This window comes from Scardinius erythrophthalmus, assembly GCF_964197995.2.
Source record: "Scardinius erythrophthalmus genome assembly, chromosome: 3".
NCBI classification, from domain to species: domain Eukaryota; kingdom Metazoa; phylum Chordata; class Actinopteri; order Cypriniformes; family Leuciscidae; genus Scardinius; species Scardinius erythrophthalmus.
This window is the reverse complement of record NC_138223.1, coordinates 16,602,504-16,627,525: the sequence shown is the minus strand read 5'-3', so window position 1 is coordinate 16,627,525 and position 25,022 is coordinate 16,602,504. Positions and strand designations below refer to the sequence as shown.

Here is a 25,022-nt window from a genome sequence, read left to right as displayed (position 1 = left end):
CACGATTACTAGCCAACATACGGAACATTGTGCATTAAACACAAACAATAACCGACCATGAACATAGAACAGAGAGGAACTTAAAAACACTGATGAACAATGAAGACAAGGTGATAACGATGATCGCTGGTAGGTGCGGGTAATGGTGGAGTGAGTGCAGGTGTGAGCCGGAGAGGATGATGGGACATGTAGTGCAGACAGTGACTAACAGATGACAGTGACAGTGACACCCAGTGTGTCTTTTCTATTTGTTTAGGTAAAAGCAATTAAGTTTAATTAAGTCCTAAGTAGCCATTGTGAATAGACAGTATGTGAGGGGAAAAGGAAAAGGGGATAAAGGTCAAGGGATAGCTTTAATTTTTTTTGTGACTGGGCATGTTTATGCATAAACCCAAATAATAACTGAAAACTCGAACAATATAAATCATAACTTTAATATCTCTAATTGTTAGTGGAGAAGAGGAGAGAAGAATCCTGAACAGAGCTTGTCACATGTTCTGTTAAAAAAAGAAAGAAAGATGGATATCAAGTACGTTGAGAGTGTTTACAGTCTGTTTAGTTGGATGTTTGAGCTCCAGAAAATCAATAATAAGAGTCTTTGAAAGGATTTTTAAAAAGGCAGGAATTAAGAACTCTAAACTAATTTTAGCAAAAAATTGTTCTTCAGGATGATACGGTTCTAAATAGAAATGTTACTATGAGTGAAGAACCAATTTTTTTAGAGTGTAGAAAATACATTTGTTTGTTTGAAATATTTGTATTTATTACTTATCCTTCAGTATACTAACTTTGATTAAACTGGAAGAATATGCTGGAAAAACATTGTTTTCTGCTCACGATTCCCAGTAAGAATATGGCATACAAATTGCCATACTGAAATTCCCTACTGTACTGACAAGACGTTTAAACAGCTAGAGCAATTGACACACAAATGAATCCCCAGTGCACATATGTGTGCGGCCCCGTTCACACACAGGCATATCCCATAAGCCCTGATGTGTGGCATTGCCAGCTCAGACACAGCAGCAGGAGCAGCAGGCTCTCTCCACTGTTCTGTGTGACTGCTGATCAAAGTCTCATATTTAGCTTTCTGACTGCATGCGGATTATCTGCAGATCACTCGGTGTGAGCACAAGTTGCAGCACAGTTTATGAATATGTTTCATAGTTCGATGAGCACACATACTGTACATATACACATGGAATTACAAATGCAAAATAGGGCATATAGGGCATAAGTGACCTATATATATAATATACACGGGTCTTGTAGAGTCCATGCCTCAGCAGGTCTGTGCTGTTTTGGCAGCACGCGGAGGACCAACAGCATATCTGACAGGTGGTCATAATGTTTTGGCTCATCGGTGTATATATATGATCATATGTTTTCCCCTTCAGTGCACCTCTAAAATTGAGAACCATAAACACTACCTATAATATTCAGATAAATAGTATTTAAAGTTGTCATGAAACGGAAGTTGCGATAGTGTTCACTTGAAGTGACGTGATGTATTTCTGAGTGAAACTGCTTCTCAAACAAGAAAAAAAATAGGATGGGACTTGATTTTGTCCATCGGGAATTGATTGATTCATTGGATTGTTGTGGTTTGCTATTGCTGTGATCTCATGTGAGTGACAGGTTGTCCCACCCTCACACCAATAAACAAGTCAAAGAGAAGAGAAGAGATGTTGCCGCAAGAGAGAGGGAAAGTTATTTTGATTAAAGAATCAAAAAAATTATAATAATGATGATGTGCACAATTATTTCTAATAAATAATGTAATATTCCATTAAAAATCATACAAATTTGATTTTATTGGCGTAATTTCATCTTAAAAAGTGGTGTGTTATGGTGGTGCTGGGTATTTATACATCTCCTTTAGATATTCATGATGAAACCTAAAATTATTGGAATTCCAAATATAATATTCAAGCTCCTTTACTATAGGTCAACATTCGTATCAGGAGAACTGCACTGAAAAGGTAGTTAGAAGCAAAAAATATAAAGTATAAACATAATTTATACAAGGGCATCATCAGAGTTCAGCATCAGTTCACTGCTATTTGTGTGTTGTTGTTTTTGTATATGTTTTTTTAATACTAGCACATTTAATGAAACCAACAGCAACCAACTGTGTTTTCTGCAATATATAACATCATTTAAAGCAATTAAAATTTTCACAGCCAAGCAATCCTCCTTGCCTCCCTATTAAAATATTAAAATGTAGCATGTCATGGGAAAAATATTCCAAAAGCTGCACATCTATTTTATATTTATACCTTAAATTCATATCATTTTTAACTTCTGGATAATGATTTCATGCAATTTGTGTGCGTAACTCTGGCATGTATTTTATATATGGCATATATTATTTAATCTAAATGTGTAATGGATAGTCTTATTTTTCTCTTCGATCACACAGAGTGTGTACACACAGTCCAGAGTGTGCAGGTGCTGTGTACATACTTAAGCAGTTTATTTTTGACATCAACCTAGGTTTTGGCATTGATGTTAAACGCCATTGGCTGATAAAATCTGACTGTAGAGAATCATCTTTGTCTGAATATTTTTGTTACCAATATCAATTGGACCTTTAATTGTTTTTGTTAGATTTTGGTAACACTTTATTTTACGGTGCCCTTGATACAGAGTAATTACTTAATTAATTACTTAGTAATAGACTTTGTAATAACATGTAACAAAATGTACTTAACATGTAACTAAGTTATGGAACAGCCTATACTTACAGATTGTAATTACGCACATGTAATAGGCAGCTACTGTTACACATGTGTAACAAGTCGAGTCTGTTACATACGTGTTACGGACTTGGTACACTGTAATTATGTAAGAAAGTACTTAGTATAACACAATGTAACAACAAGTACTTAAATATGTTAGGCTACTAAGGTCTGCAGTTACACATGGTAAATGTGTATGTTCTGTAGCATTACTTGTATGTAACATAAAATAAAGTGTATCAAGATTGTACTTAAGTGCACTTCCTGTGTATCTACATATGTTATCCATCTGAATTAACCCACTAGTTCATAGCTTAAATACATGCATTAGCTTCCTAATTACATTGCAATTACAAAATATTACACAGGTATAAGCTACGTAAAATAAAGTGCATCAAGAATGTACTTAAGTGTACTTTGTGTATACATACCTTATCCATCTCTGCCTTAGTTTGATTTAACTCACTAGTTCACAGCTTAAATGCATGCAGTAGTTTCCTAATTACATTGTAATTACATAATATTACACAGGGATAAGCTACGTAAAATAAAGTGCATCAAGAATGTACTTAAGTGTACTTTGTGTATACATACCTTATCCATCTCTGCCTTAGTTTGATTTAACTTACTAGTTCACAGCTTAAATGCATGCAGTAGTTTCCTAATTACATTGTAATTACATAATATTACACAGGTATAAGCTACGTAAAATAAAGTATCAAGAATGTACTTAAAGTGTACTTTCTGTGTATCTATAAACCTTATCCAACTCGGCTTGTTACACATGTGTAACAGTAGCTGCCTATTACATGTGTGTAATTACAATCTGTAAGTACAGGCTGTTCCATAACTTAGTTACATGTTAAGTACATTTTGTTACATGTTATTACAACGTCTATTACTAAGTACCTAATTAAGTAATTACTCTGTATCAAGGGCACCGTAAAATAAAGTGTTACCGATTTTTTGTATAGATATTGTATAAATGTCTAAATTTCAGGTCTTTATGTTGTTCACAATGCTGATACATTTGTGGTGCTGTGTATGATCTTGTTATGTTTGAGATACAGTAGCTTGTTTTATCAGAAATATCTGAATAGTGTGTCAGAACTAGATTAATGTATGTTTAGGTCAGTTCAGGGTTTCATTTTGATAAATTTGTATGTGCCAGGTTTATTTTTGTTTTCTTTAACTACTAGATCAACTGTCTTTCTTCAACATTAAGTAAGGCTTTTTTGTAGTCAAGCAGCTTGAGTGTCCATCTGTCTATCCAAGTATACATGACAAAATATGCATTCAAAATATTCTGAAAGTATTTGTGGACAACACTAGAGGTTTTTTTCTGATTAACATGTATGCTGGATGAATCGCAATATATACTGTAAATCTATTAGTCCGACTTTCTTAAAAAGATACTGACACGATTTCAGTTGGACTAAAAAGATTACATGACATGTTAGAAAATGAATTATTTATTTAGTCCCTCAGAACCTTCAAAGTGCAAGTAAACACACTTAATTCTCCAATTGATTTCTGTCTTAGTGGTTGCAGTGAAGATCATTTAGTGGCTTCTGTCAAAATGTAGTATCAACTAAAGACTAAATACTTCAGGTTGTTGGCATTTAGTGTGTATATCATGTTTGCATAGATTTATTGTGCTTAAAAAGCCCGGCTGGCCCGAGTGGGCATCATTTGTATCTAATCCATTTCTTTCTCTTCAATGCTCAGTCACACATTCCCAGATCAGATGCGATTAAGCTCAATACTCTCAGACTAGTACAGTATATCAACCATTAGAACTACAGGCACTCTATAGTCCCCTTCCTATGATGTTAAGAATAAGAGAACTGAACTGAGAGAATTGTGGTATTATTTTCCACTACGCGCCTCGTTGTTTATTTTTTCGAGCGGTGTTGTAAATATTTGTGGCTGTTACTGTTTTTTTCTTCTTCTTTTTTTCAGTTTGCTCACAGTTCTCCAGAGGAGTTTATGCCATCTTTGGCTTCTACGACAAGAAGTCGGTGAACACCATCACGTCGTTCTGCGAGACGCTGCACGTGTCCTTCATCACGCCCAGTTTTCCAGCTGACGGACTGAACCAGTTTGTTCTGCAGATGAGGCCTGATATCAAAGGCCCTCTCATCAGCCTTGTGGAGTATTACAAGTGGGAGAAGTTTGCCTATCTGTATGACAGCGACAGAGGTAAACAGTCTCTTTCTTTTGAGAAATGCATGCATTCTTTATCTTTTTTTCTCAGGCAAGGTCTTTCAGTGCTGCCTGCACACACGCATCAACACACATACACTAGAGAATTTAATCAATAGTCCTATTACTTTGTGGTGAAACGCCTCTTGGAGAAAGAGCATGTGAGTTGGGAGTGCTTACAGATAAGCACATTACAGTCTCTCTCTCGCTTTCTCTTTTTCATTCACTCACTCACTGGTTTTTGCTTTATTCACACCTGTTTTCTGTCATTTACTTTTATTTATTTCTTCATTACTTTTTTTTGCAGGCTTTGTCTTTTATACCTAACCAGATGTGACATGACATGTTTCTCTTGACAAGCAATTTATCTGTCCAACTGTAAAACTGCTGTGCAGAATGAGAGTCATAGCCAATCAGATAATATTGTATAATACGTGTAATGTAGTATTATGGGAAATCTGAAAAAATAGATTACGCAAAAATAGAATCCAAGCAATTTTCAAGTTTATCTTGTCATGTGTCACTTGTCCCAACCTCAGCTGATTAAGACACAATGTTTGGTTGTTGTTTTTTTGCATTATTGCATTTACCACCGGGCAATATATTTAGTATTCACAATTAAGTAACATTGTCAGTTCTCTAATTTTAATGCATTTTTTTATTTAGCTAATTTTCTGAAGACTAGTTTCCCAAATCCTTTCTTCTCTGATGAGAGTGCCAGTGTTTCCAATGTCAAGTCAAGTCACCTTTATTTATTTAACGCTTTTTACAATAGGCCTACAGATTGTTTCAAAGCAGCTTTACAGTGATATTAGGAAATGAATGCAAAGATAGATTGTTTTGGCTGTACAGCAACTCTAGAAGAAAGCCATTTTCCTGCTTAAGTAATGTGTCCATTTCTGTGAATTGATGTAAAGGTGTTTTTTTTGTGTGGTTTTTTTTTTGTGTGTGTTTACGAATGTCTGTGTGTGGCATTTTTATATATTTTAACCAATAAATCTCCAGCAGGAATCCAGCTGAAATCTAGCTTTATTACTGGATAAAGCCCTTTTCAATATTATTTATATTGCACTCATAAAGAGCAAAGCAAGAAAAAATTAAATTCACTATAAAAATGACCATGACTTTTCCAGACCTGGAAATCACAAATTTAAAATGTTCAGATATGTTAAGGTTTCCAGATAAGTCAATTACAGTCTGTTTGGTTGAAATTATGGTTCTTCTGACTGAAAAAAATAAAAAAAATAATTTCTTTTAAATAATTTCTGAGAAATACATACATATTTCTATGTAACAAGTATTGTAAAAAGGCTAACAAATATTGCATATCGTAACTCAGTCTTGGACATATTCTGTGAGCTCTTACCCACATTTTTTGGCAGTGTCAGAATGTCTGTCATTGCGACTATGTTGGCTGAATGTTTTCACCGTTGGCTGGAGAGTCCGTTATATGCTGCATCTCTGGTTTGAGGCAGCAAAATAAATCTCTCCCCCAAGACCTAGATATGAAATCAACCGAGAGAGATAGAGAGAGGCAGAGGGGGAGAGATGTGCAGGAAGGAGGGAAGCTTAAGAGAAGAGGAGTACGTACGAAAGGGCAAATGACCAAAAGAGAGAATGTTGTAATAAAGAGAGCAGGGAGGAGAAATGATAAATGAAGGAGAAAAGGTGTCTCAAGGGCCCCTCTAGTGCAGTAAAAATACCTGATATCAAGGTCTTTGGGTGTAATTTGGAGTGGTGGTTGATTAAGGTAGAACAGTGGTTAAAACAGAGAGTAAGCCGTAATTGCGATTGAATCTCGTTTAAAAAGACACAGTGAAGCTAATAGACGTGGGGTTTTAAAGCAATTGCACTTTAGAAAGGTAATTAAAGCTTGAGCAGATTGATGAAAGACATTTTTCTGAAGACATTTTATTTGAAGCACTCACATGCTCACATGCTGCGCATCTCTCTATGTAGGTCTGTCAACCCTGCAGGCAGTGCTGGACACAGCAGCAGAGAGGAAATGGCAGGTAACAGCCATAAACGTTGGAAACCTGAAGGATGAGTGGAAAGACGAGGCATATCGCTCCCTCTTTCAGGACCTGGAGAACAAGAAAGAGCGGAGAGTCATCCTAGACTGTGAACAGGACAAAGTCAAGGACATTATGGAGCAGGTGAACGGCGTACTAAAAACACTTTACAATATACGTGTAAGGTCAGAAATGTAGTTAAAGAATGATGTATTGCGTACACCTTTAACATTCATTATGTGACTCTTTAATTAAATTGCTCTTGTGAACGACTTTTTTTTTGCCTGCTTCCCCTCAGGTCATTACGATCGGTCGACATGTGAAAGGATATCATTACATCATTGCAAATTTTGTAAGTTGTCAAGCATATATATATTTTTAGTGCTGTCAGTTAAAGAAAAGGTTGAAAAATGAACATTTTGTCTTCATTTATACTCTGAAGTACCATTTACCTCTGAAAAAGGTTCTCTCACAGTTATGAAATGTTCAGAGTTATCTGGTCTTTAATAATGTTATCAAAACATTAGCAAAAAAACATTATTTATACATTGTTTATACAACTTCCGAAACGTTTAGTTGGATGTTCGTCTAACATTTGTTAAATGTTACTACTTGTTTGTTGAACATTAAAAAGTAACGTTCCCAAAATGTTTGCAGGATGATAAAATGGAATGTTCCTTTAATAATTGCATAACCACAAAAAAACTGGACATTTTGATCGATCAGAGGACATTCAGAAATAACATTTCTATCACTGCAAACATTAGCAAAACATTCTTAGAACATATTTTTGTTAGCTGGGTTTTGTTCCAAATCCATATGACATTCATCAGAGTGTGTGTATGTATGTTGTGTGTGAGAGAATGAGTGAGTTAGCATTTTTGTTTGTGATGCTAACAATACAATAGCGTGTATAGCTTGAATTATGTTATTAGAAAGTGTGTGTGTGTGTGTGTGTGTGTGTGTGTGTGTGTGTGTGTGTGTGTGTGTGTGTGTGTGTGTGTGTGTGTGTGTGTGTGTGTGTGTGTGTGTGTTTTCAGGGCTTTGTGGATGGAGATTTGTCCAAGATTCAGTATGGAGGAGCGAATGTATCCGGATTCCAGATAGTGGATTTTGATGACCCGCTTGTTGCTAAATTTGATCAGCGCTGGGAAGCACTGGAAGAGAAGGAGTACCCTGGAGCAGATAGCAGAATCAGGGTGAAGGAGTGCAAATATTTAAATTATGCTGCAATAAAGATGCGGCTCACAGCATTTTTTAACGTAGTCAACATCAAACCTCTATTTGTTATGAATGTTATATTATCTATCGTAATGGCTCAGATATACTCACGGCAAAGTACTCGGAACTCCAGTAAAGTCGCGTCATGTTCATTTATATTGAACTTTATACACTCGATTAGAGGCAAGCAGCTTTACAGTATTAAACATGAAAAAACAGTGGCAGTGTCTCTTTCAATTAGAATTATATCTTTAATTTCTACTATAAAGAGGCTCTCCAGTTCTTTCACGTTTTTACTGGCGGACGTCTGACCTCGACTGACTAAACAGAAGAAATGAACCGGGGAAGATTTCCACGTCAAAGAAGGCGGAGCCTCAGAGTGCACCCACCTATTATGTAATCTCCACTGACCAATAGAGTGGTGCCTGAATGACATACATTTTAATAAGTAACTAGATAACACAGCGTGTGTGGTGTGAGTGTGTGCAGTTTACGTTGTAGAACAGAACGTCAAAGTATCGTCAAGTTATGTTTATCACTCATAAATCGAAAAACCCATTAGGAAAATCTCGAAGGAACCAGCGGTGAATTAGACTACCGGTTCTCACGTCATACCTGCACCACTCTATGGTAGTTTGAAGATGTTTACCAGCTAAGACAAACCGGATAGTTCTCTTTGGCAAGCTTATTTTTTCATACGAACTCTAAACGAACTTCGCTTTGGCCTGATTTTGTTAGGTCTATGATTTTGCTTGAAGTATATCAGGGCCTTTAAACACCAAAAGAGACCTGTGGAATTCATTTTTATGGTCTTTATATTTCTTTACCTTGCAGTACACTTCCGCTCTCACATACGATGCTGTGCAAGTAATGACAGAGGCATTCCGCTTTCTGCATAAACAAAGGATTGATATCAGTCGCCGTGGCAACAACGGAGACTGCCTGGCCAATCCTGCGGTGCCGTGGGCTCAAGGGGTGGAGATAGAGCGTGCTCTCAAACAGGTCCGCCCTTCCAACACATCACCAATGCCTGATGTCTGTGTATGAGAACTTTACGCCTTTTAACATTTGTGCGTGTGTTTGCTCAGGTGCGTGTGGATGGATTAACAGGGACTATTCAATTCGATCAGTACGGCAGAAGAGTGAATTACACAGTCAATGTCATGGAGCTGAAAAACAGTGGTCCTGTGAAGGTAACACAGACTGGAACTAAATCTCTGCTTTTTTCATGATCTTGATTATTTCTTGTAGGGATGGGAATTTAAAGAATTCTTACAAGAGATTCTGATTTCAATAGCACTTAATGAGGCCAAGTAATGATTCCTGCACCGCCGCCCTACAAGTTTTAATTACTGGTCCTAATAATTATATGATAAATTTTAAAAAATTTACTCAAGCAACACTCTTTGATAGCATATTACAATAAGGTTCATAAGTTAACATTAGTTAACATGAACTAATGGTGAACTGCACTTCTACAGCATTTATTAATCTTTGTTAATGTTAATTTCAACATTTACTAATACATTATTAAAATCAAAAGTTGTATTAGATAACATTAGTTAATGCACCGTGAACTAACATGAACAAACAATGAACAGTTTTATTTTTATTAACTAACATTAGCAAAGATTAATAAATACAGTAACAAATGTATTACTCAGTGTTCATGACATGTTAGTTAATACATTAACTAATGTTAACTAATGAATCTTATTGTAAAGTGTTACTGCATATTTTAATGTTTTTTGTTTGTTTTTTAAACTACCATCTTTATCTGTATCTTTACTATGGTTCGAAAGTTTGAAGTCAGCAAGTTTTTGTTTTTTACTTAAGAAAATTATTCAGCAAGGACACATTTAATTGATTAAAAATGACAGTAAAGACTTTAAAAGTAAAAACTTTTATTTCAAATAAATGCTGTTCTTTTGAACTTTCTATTCAACATTCATAATAATAAGAAATGTTTCTTGAGCACCGGTGTTTCGTGAGAAATGCATGAATGATTTCTGAATAATCATAAGCCATTGAAGACCGGTTAATAATAAATGTTGAAATTAAAGTAATTACAATTTAAAATGTATTAAAAAAAGGAAATAATTAATTTAAATTGTTATAATAATTCACAAAAAATTTTTTTTTGTATTTTTAATCAAATAAATGCAGCCTTGTTCACATAGGAGACTTCTTTAAAAAAAAAAAAAGGTTTGGCTGACTTCTGCAAAATGGGTTAAGTGTGTTTAACCAATTTGAAAGTACTACACTTTCATTGGTAGCTGAAAACATTGGCCTAATAAAAATATGCTTTTTTTAAAATACTGAATACATTAAGGATGAGGGGTGTGTGGAATTTTAGGAAAGATGGGAAATTATTCTTTAGCCTGTGTGATACATTATAAGAACTGGTTAATAAAAGTAATTATTAAACCAGATCACACTGATTGTGAGGATGGGGGCAAAACAATATAAAGATGTGTTGACAATTTATGGTCTTTGTCTTATTTAACTGCAAACAGTCTTTCTATTTCATCACATTCAAGTCAGACTTCAAGCAGACAGTCCAGTTCAAACATAATATCTGTTGTTTTTTTTGGCACTGTTGATTCAGTCGGGCCACAGCACCACCACTGAATAGCGATGTAGGAAACACTGTCAGAATATTTTAGTACAGTCTTCTGTCTACATTTGCATAAAATATACAGACACTAAAGAGCCACTAACGGTACCCTATATCCAAAACAAAAACATTAGAACAGTTCTGGTTCTTGATTCCTAACCTTAACCCTTAGCACATGGTAAACATTTGATTATTTGTGTCTTGTATTTTCAACAAAAGCGCACTTTCTATTTCATGAGTGTGTACTTTTCTCAGATTGGTTACTGGAATGAGATGGACAAAATGGCAGTGACGAAATCTGACCTTTTCCCTAACGACACCATGGGAATGGAGAATAAAACTGTTGTTGTGACAACAATCCTGGTAAGATATATTCCATGATATTCTATATCAAGAGCAATTGAAATCACTTAAATTTTGTAAATGTGTCAATATATTTCTCTGCATGTTGTAGGAGGCACCATATGTAATGATGAAAAAGAATGCAGAGTTATTCACCGATAATGAACGTTATGAAGGATACTGTGTGGACCTGGCTGCTGAGATTGCTAAGCATTGTGGGTTTAAGTATCAGCTGAGGATTGTAGAAGATGGAAAGTATGGCGCACGAGATTTTGAGACCAAGATCTGGAATGGCATGGTTGGGGAACTGGTGTATGGGGTGAGTAAAGCATACACGCACTCACACGAGTGCACTATTGAGAAACAGTGAACAACAGCTCCAGGAAAATGTTATTTTCATCATACACTAAAGGTCAAAATATATTTATATTTTGTTGAAAGAAGTCTCTTCTGGATTTGCTCACCAAGGCTGCATTTATTTAATGAAAAATACAGTTAAACAGTAATATTGTGAAATATTATTAGAATTAATTTTTTCTATTTTTCTATATTTTAAAATGTGATTTATTCCTGTGATGCAAAGCTGAATTTTCAGCATCATTACTCTAGTCTTCAGTGTTACATGACACATTAAAACATGTGTCACAGTGTCACACCTTCAGAAATCATTCTAATTTGCTGATTTGCTGCTCAAGAAACAATTTTTATCATTATCAATGTTGAAAACAGTTGTGCTGCCTAATATTTTTGTGTAAACCGTTTTATACTGCCATTCAAAAGTTTGGGGAAAGTAGTATTTAAAAAAATAATAATACTTTTATTTAGCAAGGATGCATTCAATTAGTCAAAATATGACCGTAAAGACATTTATAATTTTACCTGTTTCAAATTAAAAATATTCATTAAACTTTGTATTTATATAAGAAGCCTGGGAAAAAATGTATCACAGTTTTAAGCATCAAAAAAATTTTTTTTCATAATAATCAATAAACATTGATCATAATAACAACCATTATTAATAACTGAAACACAAATTCTTAGGATTTCTCAAGGACACTGTGATACTGAAGACTGGAGTAATGGCTTCTGAAAAATCATCTTTGCCATCACAGGAATAAATAAAATTTCAAAACATATTAAAATAGGAAATGCTTTTACTGAATTTTTTATCAAATGGTGAGCAAAATAGTCTTCTTAAAGTCCCCCTGTAGTCAATCATTTTATCCCTTAAAACTAATTTTTGATCACTAAAATGACATATTTAAGTGTTTTTTCCTTGAAAAAAAAACTTCATGCCTTAAAATAGCTTGAATGTAACTCTACACCCTTGCCTCATTTAGTATACGTGGTTCTATGAATATACAAATTAGCCCCACCTCCACTCATTCAAACCAGCTCAGAGATCCACTCATTGACGAGATTGGTTGTGACGTCGGAAACATAGGCGATTTCAAACCGCGCTTTGAAGGAGAAAATACTCAGCAATGGTGCTGACATGTGAATTAACACATGGTTTTTCTTAAAGCATATAAAAACACCTCATAGACGTATAAACAATACTAAAACCTTGGTTTTCACCATAGGGGGACTTTAATTATTCAAATATTTTGACCGTTAGTGTACATCTCTTATATATGTGTGTATGTCTCTCATTTACTCGATTCCTCTGCTCTTTACTGTTGACAGAAAGCAGACATAGCTGTAGCTCCTCTCACCATCACTTTGGTCAGAGAGGAGGTGATCGACTTCTCGAAACCTTTCATGAGTCTTGGCATATCCATTATGATCAAGAAACCACAGAAATCCAAGCCGGGTGTCTTCTCTTTCCTGGACCCATTGGCCTACGAGATCTGGATGTGCATTGTATTCGCCTACATTGGAGTCAGCGTTGTGCTCTTCCTTGTTAGCCGCTTCAGCCCTTACGAGTGGCACACTGAAGAGTTTGAGGATGGGCAGCTGGGCCCTAGCGAATCTACCAACGAATTTGGCATCTTTAATAGTCTATGGTTTTCTCTGGGCGCTTTTATGCAGCAGGGATGCGATATTTCGCCAAGGTTGGTGCGTGCAGTGAGCGCTAATGCTAGCTAGCTAGCGCGTGGGTTGTGCTTTCGTCTTTGTGCACCAACAGTTTTCCCACCATTGCCGTGGTTTGTGTATGTTCACGCTCCTGCAGTTCTTGCTTCGTATCCATTTCCATTGGAAATAATCTAGATGTTATTTAACTTGTAAAATATCTTATTATTATATGTAAGTTATAGTAACTTCAGTGTTCCATGGGTAAGAAGAAAGAGCTAACACAGGATTAGAAATGTTTAATCGAAGTTGTGGTTTAAAATTTGGTTGAACATTTCTTCTGTGAACATATACTCATCCGGCTGGGAACAGTAAAGTGCACAAGGTCGCCGTTTCCTGCCCTCTTGGAGTGGTACCGTGTTTCGGCTGCATATTCCCCATTTTTTCCAAAGTAAAGGGGTTTCTTTCTTTCTTTCTTTCTTTCTTTCTTTCTTTCTTTCTTTCTTTCTTTCTTTCTTTCTTTCTTTCCTATCTTTCTTTCTTTTGAAATATTACAGTAACACCATGCTGGTTCTGTTGGTGGAGCATGTGAGTGTTTGTGTGTGGCTGACTGTGTTTGCTGTGTGTAGGTCCTTGTCTGGCCGTATAGTTGGTGGTGTGTGGTGGTTTTTCACCCTCATCATCATCTCCTCCTACACGGCTAACCTGGCTGCCTTTCTTACTGTGGAGAGGATGGTGTCACCTATCGAGAGTGCTGAAGACCTGGCCAAACAGACCGAGATTGCCTATGGGACATTGGATGCTGGCTCCACCAAAGAATTCTTTAGGGTGAGTGGACCAAAGCCGACTTTAATTAATTTTTAGGGCTGCAGACAGCCTAACTTGCCATGGATAATATGTCATGTGATGTAACCATCAATTAAATAAAAATATTAACACATTGTCCTTAGACCTTGGATACGTACAAATAATCATTTTCCAGAACGTTTTTAATTTTTAATTTTACAAATCATGAATTATTAATTCACAAATAACATTGTTTTTTTTTTTTGTGGGTTTGAACTAACCTTGTCATTTCATGAAAAGATCAAATTATCTGATATTTTGAGACTTATTGACCTTGACACACGAGGGTCAAGACTTTGATTTGACAGACAAATATTTTTCAAATATTTGAAATATTTTAGAAAAACTGCTTAATATTTTACTAATTAATAATAATAAAAGATTATGCCAATGTACTAAATAATTTTTTTATTATATTTTTTATTAAATTAAATTGAATTGAATTTGTTTTATCTTTGTTATAACTTTTGAATTAATTGCCTTTAAAAATATCAAAATGAATTTTAATTTAGATTTTAAATACATGTTCATCTTTGAAGAAGTGTATTTAAGTCATTGTATGTTGTGCATTCAAATAATGAATTGCATTGTAATGTATTTTTGAATAAATTACTAGATGAAGGCAAAAAAAAAACAAAAAAACATCATGTCATTGATTGACCTATTTTTGATATTCAGATCTAGAATGAAAAAGTTGACATTGCTAAGCCTCATTTCCTCACTACCTTGAATCTAAACATTTCCTTTTCTTTGTCTCTATTTTTTTGTCTCTGTCTTTACTTTAACCAGAGGTCCAAGATTGCTCTCTTTGACAAGATGTGGCAGTACATGAAGAGCGCAGAACCTTCGGTGTTTGTTAAAAACACAGTGGAAGGCGTTTTGCGTGTCCGGAAATCCAAAGGCAAATATGCCTACCTTCTGGAGTCCACTATGAATGAGTACATCGAACAGCGCAAGCCCTGTGACACCATGAAGGTCGGCGGGAACCTTGACTCTAAAGGCTACGGCATCGCTACACCCAAGGGATCTGCTTTAAGGTGGGTGGAGTAGTATAACAATATGGCCCATGTTGTTATAGTATCCCACCTACCCTGATGTAGGCCGGGGGTCCCCTTTTAAAATGAGGTAAACTAGGTAATAGCAGCTCTGAGTGTAGGGATGAGAGGTAACCTAAGCATAAACAGCAGTGTAGAGAGTTACCAAGGAAACTGGAGAGATAGTGAGGGCTTTAGAAAGTCTAGCTGACAGGAGACAAACAGGTTACCTAGCAACCGGTGCTCTCGAGAAGGATGGCATAGAAAATGGAGTATAATGTAGTGTTGAACAAATCTTACCATAAGCTTAATAATAAGTCAAGTTGTAAGATTTTGATAGGAAGCAAGTGAGCACCATAATAAAATTGCACAATGAATTGAGATTATATAAAATATTATTAGGGCTGTCAGATAATTAAAATATATATTTAAATTAATTTAATAATTTTTTGTAGTTAACACGTTAACGCATTCAATTCCTTTTTTGAGAAAAGAAAAGTTAAATATTAAGTGTAATTACTGAGTGTGGTAATTAGTGGAAATATGTCTGTATATATATATATATCTGCAATAAATAATGTAACAATTTTCATGTACTTTATGGACTTAATCTTACATGTGATATTTTATACTTATGAGCTTGATAACTAACAGTGCAGTAAGCAATTATTTCTTGAAATTCAACTCAAAATGTTCCTACTGAGCACGAAAACTGAAAACTACTGAAATCCATTGCCTGTGTTACAAAAGCGATATCCGATTAAAGAAAAATGCTTAAATATTGGGAAAAAATATTGACAAAATCTCTACAATTGATCTCTACAATTGAGTCAGGGGAGTGGTGATTAAGCCGAAACACTCTGCCTGTCAATCATTTTGTTTGTTTGCTGATATACGAAAAGTGCGTTAACGGCGTTAAACATTTAATTAATTGCTTGTGCTACCATTATAATTTTGACAGTCCTAAACATAATAGATTAGCTCATGTGATTCTTTTCCAGGAATTACCAGGTCTACTCGTGGAGCTCACAATAGATAAATGAAGAGAAGGTTTCAGATGTGCCCCCCCCCCCCCCCCCTTCCAATAGTCTACAATTTCTGAAGCCTTGTTTTCTCCTGTTTTGCTGATAATCGACTGCCATGTGTTCAATGAAGCAAACATTGGCAAACGGTTGAACTATATTATATTGCTAATAGCTTTCTACCCCCTCTAAACCAAAGCATAGTGTAGTAGTGAAAAACCGGGGACAAGATTTACACTTAGTACTAAAGAGCTAATATGCTAATTTGAGTTCACTGTAACCCCTTCTATTCATGTTTGCCATTAGCATCTGTTTTATTGAATGCATGTCTGTTCTTAATGACTGAAGCAATGGCCTCTTGCAACCAGACTGTTTTGTTATGACAAAAGCTATTATTGATAAGCAGTAATAATCAATGCATGCGTTTGGGCACTTGAATTTTGAATGGTCGCCATAAGCATTACAGAATGTTTAAGCTGATGATTCAGAGGCTGAAAACAGTAACTTGATTATGAATGCATTTGATGATGCACTGTTTGAACTATGCATGCTGTCTTTCTTGATACATCTAACCAGATTTGTTTGCCTCAACGCTTAAATTGTTTTCTGCTAACTGATTTGAGGATATGTATGTGCGGTTGTGTAATAACTGATACTATTGCTGATCCTCCTCTGTTCTAGCCTCCTGCCACAAGAGTTTGAGTTTAAAAAAGAACTCTTAAAGCTCGACCACCTTACATTTTAATGGGTTGTTTAACATGATTTTGATTGGTTGGTTGATTTGATTGATTGATGGATTGTCTAACCCAATGTTCCATTCATTCTATGCAACTTGTGGGGGGCGTGGCCCGCTGCAGCCCCGCCCCCCCCTCATGCTGTCTGACAAGTATGTTTTATCGTTTGTTTAAGAAACGCGGTAAACCTTGCAGTGCTAAAACTGAACGAGCAGGGGCTTCTGGATAAATTGAAAAACAAATGGTGGTACGACAAAGGAGAGTGCGGCAGCGGAGGCGGGGAGTCAAAGGTCAGACCCGTGCTTGGGACATATGGGTAAAAAATGAAATGAACGAAATGCAAATGAGCAAGAAGCACAACCAGTTGTCCCAGGAAACAAGCCGAGGCACCTTCTTGATTATACTACCAATTAGCCAACGAGAGCTTTCAGTAAGACACATCTACACTAAAATAAAATCTAAACTACCAAAAAAAAAAAAAAAAACACATTCCTAGAGGTAAAAGGCTTGTTGACGGGCGCTGTTTCTGCTTCCTGCTCAAGGCGATGAGTCTGTGCACATCTGGCACGGCAAAGCCGCGTTTGCCGACTGCCAAATGGAGCGCAGACTGCCGATCGCCACCACGCTCAGGGCTGAATCATTACCAGCGCTGTTAGCGAGTGCAAATGTTACTGACAATAACATAAAATAACATTGATAATGTTATTTATGTTATTTCCCATACGCGAAGAACGCCAGTAAACCTTGCAGTATTGAAACTCAGTGAGCAAGGCATCTTAGACAAGCTGAAAAACAAATGGTGGTACGATAAGGGAGAATGTGGAGCCAAGGACTCTGGAAGTAAGGTCAGTCAATGCAGGGAGCGTGTGTGTGTGTGTGTGTGTGTGTGTGTGTGTGTGTGTGTGTGTGTGTGTGTGTGTGTGTGTGTGTGTGTGTGTGTGTCTGGCAGGGCTGGAATGTGTATGTGTGTGTGCATGAAAAATTGTGAAAACACTGTCTCAGTTTGGGTGATCCAAATCAAAGCATCAACAGACTGAGTGTGTGGGTCTTTGTGTATTTGAGAGGAAAAGAGTATGAGAGCGATACGAAAGGAAGCTTGTGCAAAAAAAGAATTACAGCCTATGGTAGTGGGTGTGTGTGTGTGTGTGTGTGTGTGTGTGTGTGTGCGCGCGTGCGTGTCAAAGCAAGTCCCCCACACAGATTTACCACCGCATGAATCAGAGCCTGACCTGTGTATACAATCAATGATGCCTATACAAGCAGGGTGATATAAACACAGTAATGCATGCAAGAGACACATAGCGAAGTCATATTTTATATGCACTATTGTGTGTACTTGATCCACATTCCCCTCACACACAAACACTAAACTCATACCTGTATAGGCTCAGAATTTCCTTGTGCTCCTTTGTATTTCTGTGTGCTTTATTGACAACTTGTCCTGTTACTTTTTATTTTTTGTTTCTTACACTCTTTCTTTCTCCCTCCTATCTCTCTTTCTCTTTCCCATGCGGTCTCTCCTTCTCCCTCACCAATGCTGTAAATGTTGTTTGTATATTTGCCTTTTACTTCAGCTGTCTTTAATTGCAATTCTGTAGGTGGCGTCTTTTTTCCTTCTTTATGTGCACACACTGCACCGCACTGTCCTGTTGTACTTTTGTAGCCGTCTGTGTATTCTATGTGATTTACTGTTAGACGCTCATATACACATTTAATATTGTATTGTTTTTGTAGTCTATTTAGAGCAGTTAACTTTAAATTTATAATGTGTCATAAAATTAAAAGTCATTAAATATACAGTGATAATCAGTAGTATTGACATACTGTCATCCTTTCTCTCCCTTATTTTTGACCTTTGTCCTTCACCCCTTGCAGGAGAAGACAAGCGCCCTCAGCCTGAGTAACGTTGCGGGCGTCTTCTACATCCTGGTGGGCGGCCTCGGGTTGGCCATGCTGGTCGCTCTGGTGGAGTTCTGCTACAAGTCTCGCGCGGAGGCCAAACGCATGAAGGTTGCCAAGACTCAGGCTCTAAATCCCTCCTCTTCCTCGCAGAATTCTCAGAATTTTGCTACTTATAAGGAAGGGTACAACGTTTATGGGCTGGAGAGTGTTAAGATCTAGTGGGGTAGGAATGGCAGAGGTTATATTTTTGTCGTTTGTTCACTGTTTTGTTTTTTTGTCATTTCTTTATCGTATGCCTAGCGCTTCATCGCCACTACACGAATCTCTAGGCATTACACTGGCACACATTTGTCAAAGATTTAAAGGGGTCATATCGTAGTTTTCATATCCCAATTTCTTTGTTTTCCCTGAGATCCACTGGAAAGATTTAATTTTAGGCAGTAATTTAGTTGTATGTAAGTTTTCCTCTTTGCTTTGAGCCTTAAGCCGCCTTTCCACTGCACATGACAAACGTTAGCCGATGGACCAGGAGTCATCATTTGCTATGGAGAGTCGCACTGGGGCTTCGTGGGGTGCCGACCATCTGCGATTGCAGAATTTTGAGATCTGATTAGAGCTTTGGATGCGTTAAAAAATTTGAACTTTAGCAACTACACCGTACGCGACATGCCGACCAGATGTGATGTATCACTCTTTCCCAACACTGGGATCCTTTGGAAGTATCATCAGTTAATTGGCATAATAGCATCATTCTGCTTCCTCCTCTTTATTACTTCACTGCAACATGCAGATCAAGTTTCAAAACACAGCACAGGCATCTCTGAAGTGTAAATATGGGCAGTCATGTCTTAATTTATACATTTAGTTTACATCAGAATCAGAAATACTATTTTGGAAAGGATTTTTGCATCTTACTTTCAGTAGATGGTCTTGTTGGAATAGGGAGGGAGTTTTCTGTTTTGAAACATCACATAGTATATCAAACTACACTACCATTAAAAAGTTTGTGGTCGGTAAGATTTTTTTATTATTATTTATTTATTTTGCTTATTGAGGCTAGCCTGGGTTTCCCCATGCTGCCTTGAGCGCAGCGCGATTTTATTCACGCTGCAAGGCACCATGGACCAGATTTTCCCCTCAAAAAGGGAACCAATCACAGAACGGGGAGGGAGCAGCAAGACGATGACGACGTCTATGCGACACACCGAAGCAGTTTGTTTATATCTATGGATCCAACATGGCATCAGACGCGAAGTTACCTTTCGATGCAGCCTTAGATCGTGTTCTAAGTAGTTTAGAATGCAAGTTTATTTCGTCTTCTTCCTCGTCGAATTTCTGTCGCTCTACATACGTCATCTCGTATAACTGAAACGATTGGCTATGAGCTACGTACAGGCGCATTTGATAGACATTCGTAGCGCCCAATAAACGGCTCTGGGCATTCGTAAACCACGCCTCAAATACGAGAAAATGAACATGTGGTTCCCAGACCACGTCTCAATGAGAAAGAGATCTGACGTTAGCCAGGCTATATTGAGGTAGCGTTTACTTACAAAAAAATACATAACAAGAGTAATATTGTGAAAAAATTGTTTTCATTTTAATATATTTTAAAATGTAATTTATGATGGCAAATTACTGTGATGGCAAAGCTGAATTTTCAGCAGCCATTAGTCTTCCGTGACACATGATCCTTCAGAAATTATTTGAATATGCTGATTTGGTGCTAAAGAAACATTTCTTCTTATTATCGATGTTGAAAACAGTTGTGCTGCTCGTCTTTACTGTCACTTTAGATCAGTTTAATGCATCCTTTCTGAATAAAAGTATTGATTTCTTTAAAAAAAAAAAATCTTACTGACACCAAACTATTAAAAAGTAGAGTATATCAAAAGATAAAGGAAAATGAGATTTTTCATGATATGACCTCTTTAAAAAACAGTATCACACAAAGCAATTGTTTGACAGCACAGTTTTGATATGGTGCCTAAAAGCTTGTTACGTGATTAAGATTGAAGATTAAAGAAATATTGTAAAAGTGGACAAGGGATAAACAGAGGGAGGGTAAAATGGATTGAAGGAATCAAAAGATGGAGGATTCATAGATGGGGAAAAAAGTAAAAAAAAAAAAATATATATATATATATATATATAATATATATATTAGCTCAGCTGGAGTGACATCATTTTCCGTTTGTTTATCATCATTGACGCTTGTGGTTGTTTGTGAATTGGCTGCACCGCTTGCTTTTGATATAATGCTCCGTCATCTTAGTGCGAGACCCATTAGCTGTCAGTCATTCTCCACCCCATCTGCTCCTCATAAACATCTACAGTTTATATAAAATATCAAATAAAAATCTGTATTTCATATAAGATGCACTGTATAACGTTAATGAATGTTTATTTGTTTTCTTTCTCTCTCATGTGTGTGCATTTGGGTGTGAATCTGTGTATTTATATATTCCGTTTGTGTGGGTGTGTGTTTGGTAACAGATGACGTTCACAGATGCTATGCGCAGTAAGGCCAGGTTGTCTATAACGGGCAGTACAGGGGAGAATGGGCGAGTGCTGACTCCAGACTTCTCTAAAGCCGTCCATGCTGTGCCGTACCTGAGACCTGGCATGGCAATGCCTCTGAGTGTGAGCGAGATGTCCTGAGTGCCTTACATACACACATACACACACACACACACACACTGGTGCAAGCATGCTGTACCCCCACTTTCATTCAAATCAAACACACGTGTACATATTCTTACACACATAGACACTATATATATATATATATATATATATATATATTCATATACATATATATATGTATGTGATAATAGTTATTTCATACACAATGAATCACACACATGATGTCATATCCATACATGCATAGTAACACTTTAACACATATGTTTACTGTTCAGTGGAGTCATATTTTGATCAACGGTCATGTGTACAACTAACATTTGCAAAAACATGCTGACAAGACACATAAAAAAGGTATACAGGCTCATTGCTGTGTGTACATATGCAGACAACTTCACAAACATTCTGTAGCCACACTTCTATAAAGTTTCTTGTTGTGTACATTTTACATAACTGCTTTTCCAAGTTCTCGTTTTGTCACACACTTGCATACGCGCATAAAATATGACCTCATTTTGCTCATATATTCACTCACACAAACACACTTCATTTTTCATCTACGTTTTTCACATTGTAAGTGATAACATTGCAATGCTGCACTAAGGAACATTACACACTGAAAATAATTCCAATGGGAAAAGCTCGACACCTGTTTCCATAGCAACATGTTTTTGGAATCTCTGATTCTTAAGAACTCAAGCACACGAAACATCTGCATCAAATGTGATTTTGTTTACTCAATCTACATGATATATTAAAAATGTTTGAAAAATCATTTCTTATTATATGAGATATGTATAATAAATTATGTATATAAGTACACTTTTGTTTATTAGATGTTAATGTTACCATGCAAATGCTTGACTTAAAGAAAAAACAAAATGATTTGAGTAGTTTTGTTTCTCCTCCTCACTGGTTTGATTTCTTGTGATGTTCATTTTTTGGATCGCTGTGTTCGGATCCGTTTTTCTTGCCTATGGACGATGCAAGCAGTAGTTTTATAACTGTCTTTTAATTAAAAAAAAAAAGAAGAAAATCTTTAAATAATATTTTACTTTCTGCATTTCACCATTTAGATTATATATTGAAATTGTTATATTAAGATGGATCTGCATATGAATATATGAACTTCATAATATATTACGATATCCCAAAATGCCAAATATTGCAGTGGGCCAAAATATGTCAAAAATGCATTTATTAATATTGTCTCTTTATGGGGAAATGTAAAGACTGAAAATTAGCACCCTTTACCCAAGGGTTTGTTATTTATGTCACTGGCTTTTTTTGTTTTGTTTTGTTTTGTTTTTCATATCAAATGCGTTGTATTTTAATAAGGTGCACTACGATATGCAGTTTTAACTGTGAAAAGCATGACAACCTTTAGTTATGTTTGTTTTTATAAAAGCAATGATTAAGTATATCACTGATATTAGTTAACCTAGGTATTTAATTTTCGTAGTCCAGTTATGACTTGAAGACTAAGAGACGGAGAGGATTACAGATAGTTATATTGATAATTATATTGATAAAGTATAAGCCAATCACCCTTTTCTATGCCATGCTGTGTGGAACTGAAATCTTGTTCATTAGTTTTATATGTATATGTACTGTACATGTAAATAGAAACCATTCATGTGTATAACTTAAAATCTTGGATGATACACAAATTCACGCACACAAAGAGGATTGCTCATATTGTGCATTTTGGGAGTACGCTTGGGAACCTATGAGCGAAGTACCAAGCTCTCTTATACAGTCACACAAATGGACTCATCATCACTAGCATCATTTCAGTTGGAAAGTCTGTCATGGGATGAAATGGAGGACATTTTTCTAAATGGAATGTGGACTGATTGCTTTATTTTTTGGAATCTTTTGGAATAAACAGAGACTGAGAATCCTCTGATATTCTGTTTTACTCTGTTTCATGGAAATGAGAAAGGAGGGGGTTGACAAGCATGTCAGCTGTTCACACATAATTTCACATCCTGGGTCCAAAATTAACACAGAAGATGAAAACGTTTTAGGAATCTAGGATTCCTCTTTCTTTCTTTTCTTACAGAGCATGTGGTAACATTTAAAATATTCCTAACATTAAGTTATGAGCAACAAAATATGTCATCATGATTTTGTGACAGGTGCAGCTTCACAGAAAGGCGGCGCCTGCTGCAACTCAATAGCCAACTAAATAATTCCATTAGGACAAAATGTATTTTGAATAGTTTAAAATAAATTTTCATGGCCTATAATGAAAATTACTGTTATTTACATACCATTGGCAGATGTGGCAAAAAAATAAATCTAGACCCTGCTCTGATCTAATGAAAAGGGTTTGTTGATTTGTTCAAGCTAATGTGCTGTGAGCAGCTCAGTAGCACAGGAACAGATGTGGCCTTGTTCAGTGTTTACTGGGGACACATTAGTGTTGTGCTTCTATGTACTCATAAACAAGCTATAGTATTTGAATATTGATTCTTGTTTCTGATTACCTGACTATCCTTTGGGGGGAGGAAATTTGCCAAAATGTATATGTGTGCGTTCTTAACGATTTCTTAGTGAAAGACCAATGGCTACTGCCTGATGTTAAGGTGATGCCATGTTATTGTTCTGGCACACACACACTCACACACACACACATTCTCTTTTCAGGCAGGGCTCCCAGGCAAACAGACTGGCACAGCATCTGCAGCTCGGCAGTTGAGTTTCCTCTTGCTGTGCCTAGTTCCATATTACTTTTCTCAGCCAATAAGAAATCAGTAATCTCCTGTTGCCAAACAAAGTTGAGTCTGTTTTAGCCAATTAACATTTAGCATCAAATCAATTTAGGTATCAAGTACTAGTACATTTAGGTATCCGTTTGTAATCATGGTTGCGTGCATGATTGCACATTTTAACATGTATTCATTGCACACAATGCATCTAAGCACACTGTTTTTATTTGTTATTAAGCATATTGTATTTAATAGGGGTACCCCAGGGTTCAGTGCTGGGTCCAGTCCTCTTCTCAATATACACAGCTGGGACCTTACATCCAGGCACATTGGTTTTCATACCTCTGCTGCACTGATACACAGCTCTGCTCTCATTCCAGCCTGACAATTCCACAGGGGCTGCAACGATCTTGAATGAATGAACATGACCTTCAGCTCAGCTAAGCCAAGACAGAGCTCCCCATCTTCCCAGCCAGCTTGGTAATCCATCGCAGTTTAGCTATGCTCATCAACAATAACACTATCCAGGATTATGGACCAGGCTAGTGCCTTGGGGCCTCAGACTATCAAGGGCCTCCAAAGTCTTGAAGTCCTAGTCTTCCAAAGGATCTGAATACTAGAGCCCATGGGCCGCTCTGCACATATGGCAAGAGATGGGGCCCCAGATTCTTTAACACCACTAGGGGCCCTGGTCCCATCAACAAACAGCTCAATAGAGTCCCTGAAATTAGACTATTTTTAGTACAATGTTAGCTACCAAAACATATGGTTGATCCAGCGATTATCGTTGTGGTTCTGCACATATGCTTAAAGGGGTCATTGGATGCCCATTTTCAACAAGTTGGTATGATTCTTTAGGGTCTTCATGTAAAGTTTGTAACATACTTTTGGTTAAAATTCCTCAACACCCTTTTTACCTCCTCAAAAACAGCTCTGTTCACAGCGACCCGTTTCGGTGCATGTCTCTTTAAATGTT

At 36.5% G+C, this 25,022-nt stretch overlaps 1 protein-coding gene across 2 annotated transcripts in view; it reads left to right on the top strand.

The window, feature by feature from the left end:
- The window catches only part of gria2a (glutamate receptor, ionotropic, AMPA 2a), a gene marked incomplete at its 3' end in the record, with an annotated part of 34,523 nt that extends 15,615 nt beyond the window's left edge, over window positions 1-18,908 (top strand). Inside the window, exons 3-15 of one of the 2 annotated variants that reach the window (XM_081361362.1) lie at window positions 4,704-4,943; window positions 6,906-7,102; window positions 7,257-7,310; window positions 7,999-8,157; window positions 9,014-9,181; window positions 9,268-9,372; window positions 11,052-11,159; window positions 11,251-11,457; window positions 12,825-13,192; window positions 13,781-13,979; window positions 14,787-15,034; window positions 17,518-17,632; window positions 18,663-18,908. In XM_081361362.1, the coding sequence (XP_081217488.1) occupies window positions 4,704-4,943; window positions 6,906-7,102; window positions 7,257-7,310; window positions 7,999-8,157; window positions 9,014-9,181; window positions 9,268-9,372; window positions 11,052-11,159; window positions 11,251-11,457; window positions 12,825-13,192; window positions 13,781-13,979; window positions 14,787-15,034; window positions 17,518-17,632; window positions 18,663-18,908 (2,414 nt within the window). Of the gene's footprint in view, window positions 1-4,703; window positions 4,944-6,905; window positions 7,103-7,256; window positions 7,311-7,998; window positions 8,158-9,013; window positions 9,182-9,267; window positions 9,373-11,051; window positions 11,160-11,250; window positions 11,458-12,824; window positions 13,193-13,780; window positions 13,980-14,786; window positions 15,035-16,962; window positions 17,078-17,517; window positions 17,633-18,662 lie in introns of both variants that reach the window. The other variant, XM_081361361.1, reaches the window with a different exon arrangement.
- Window positions 18,909-25,022: the final 6,114 nt, after the last annotated feature.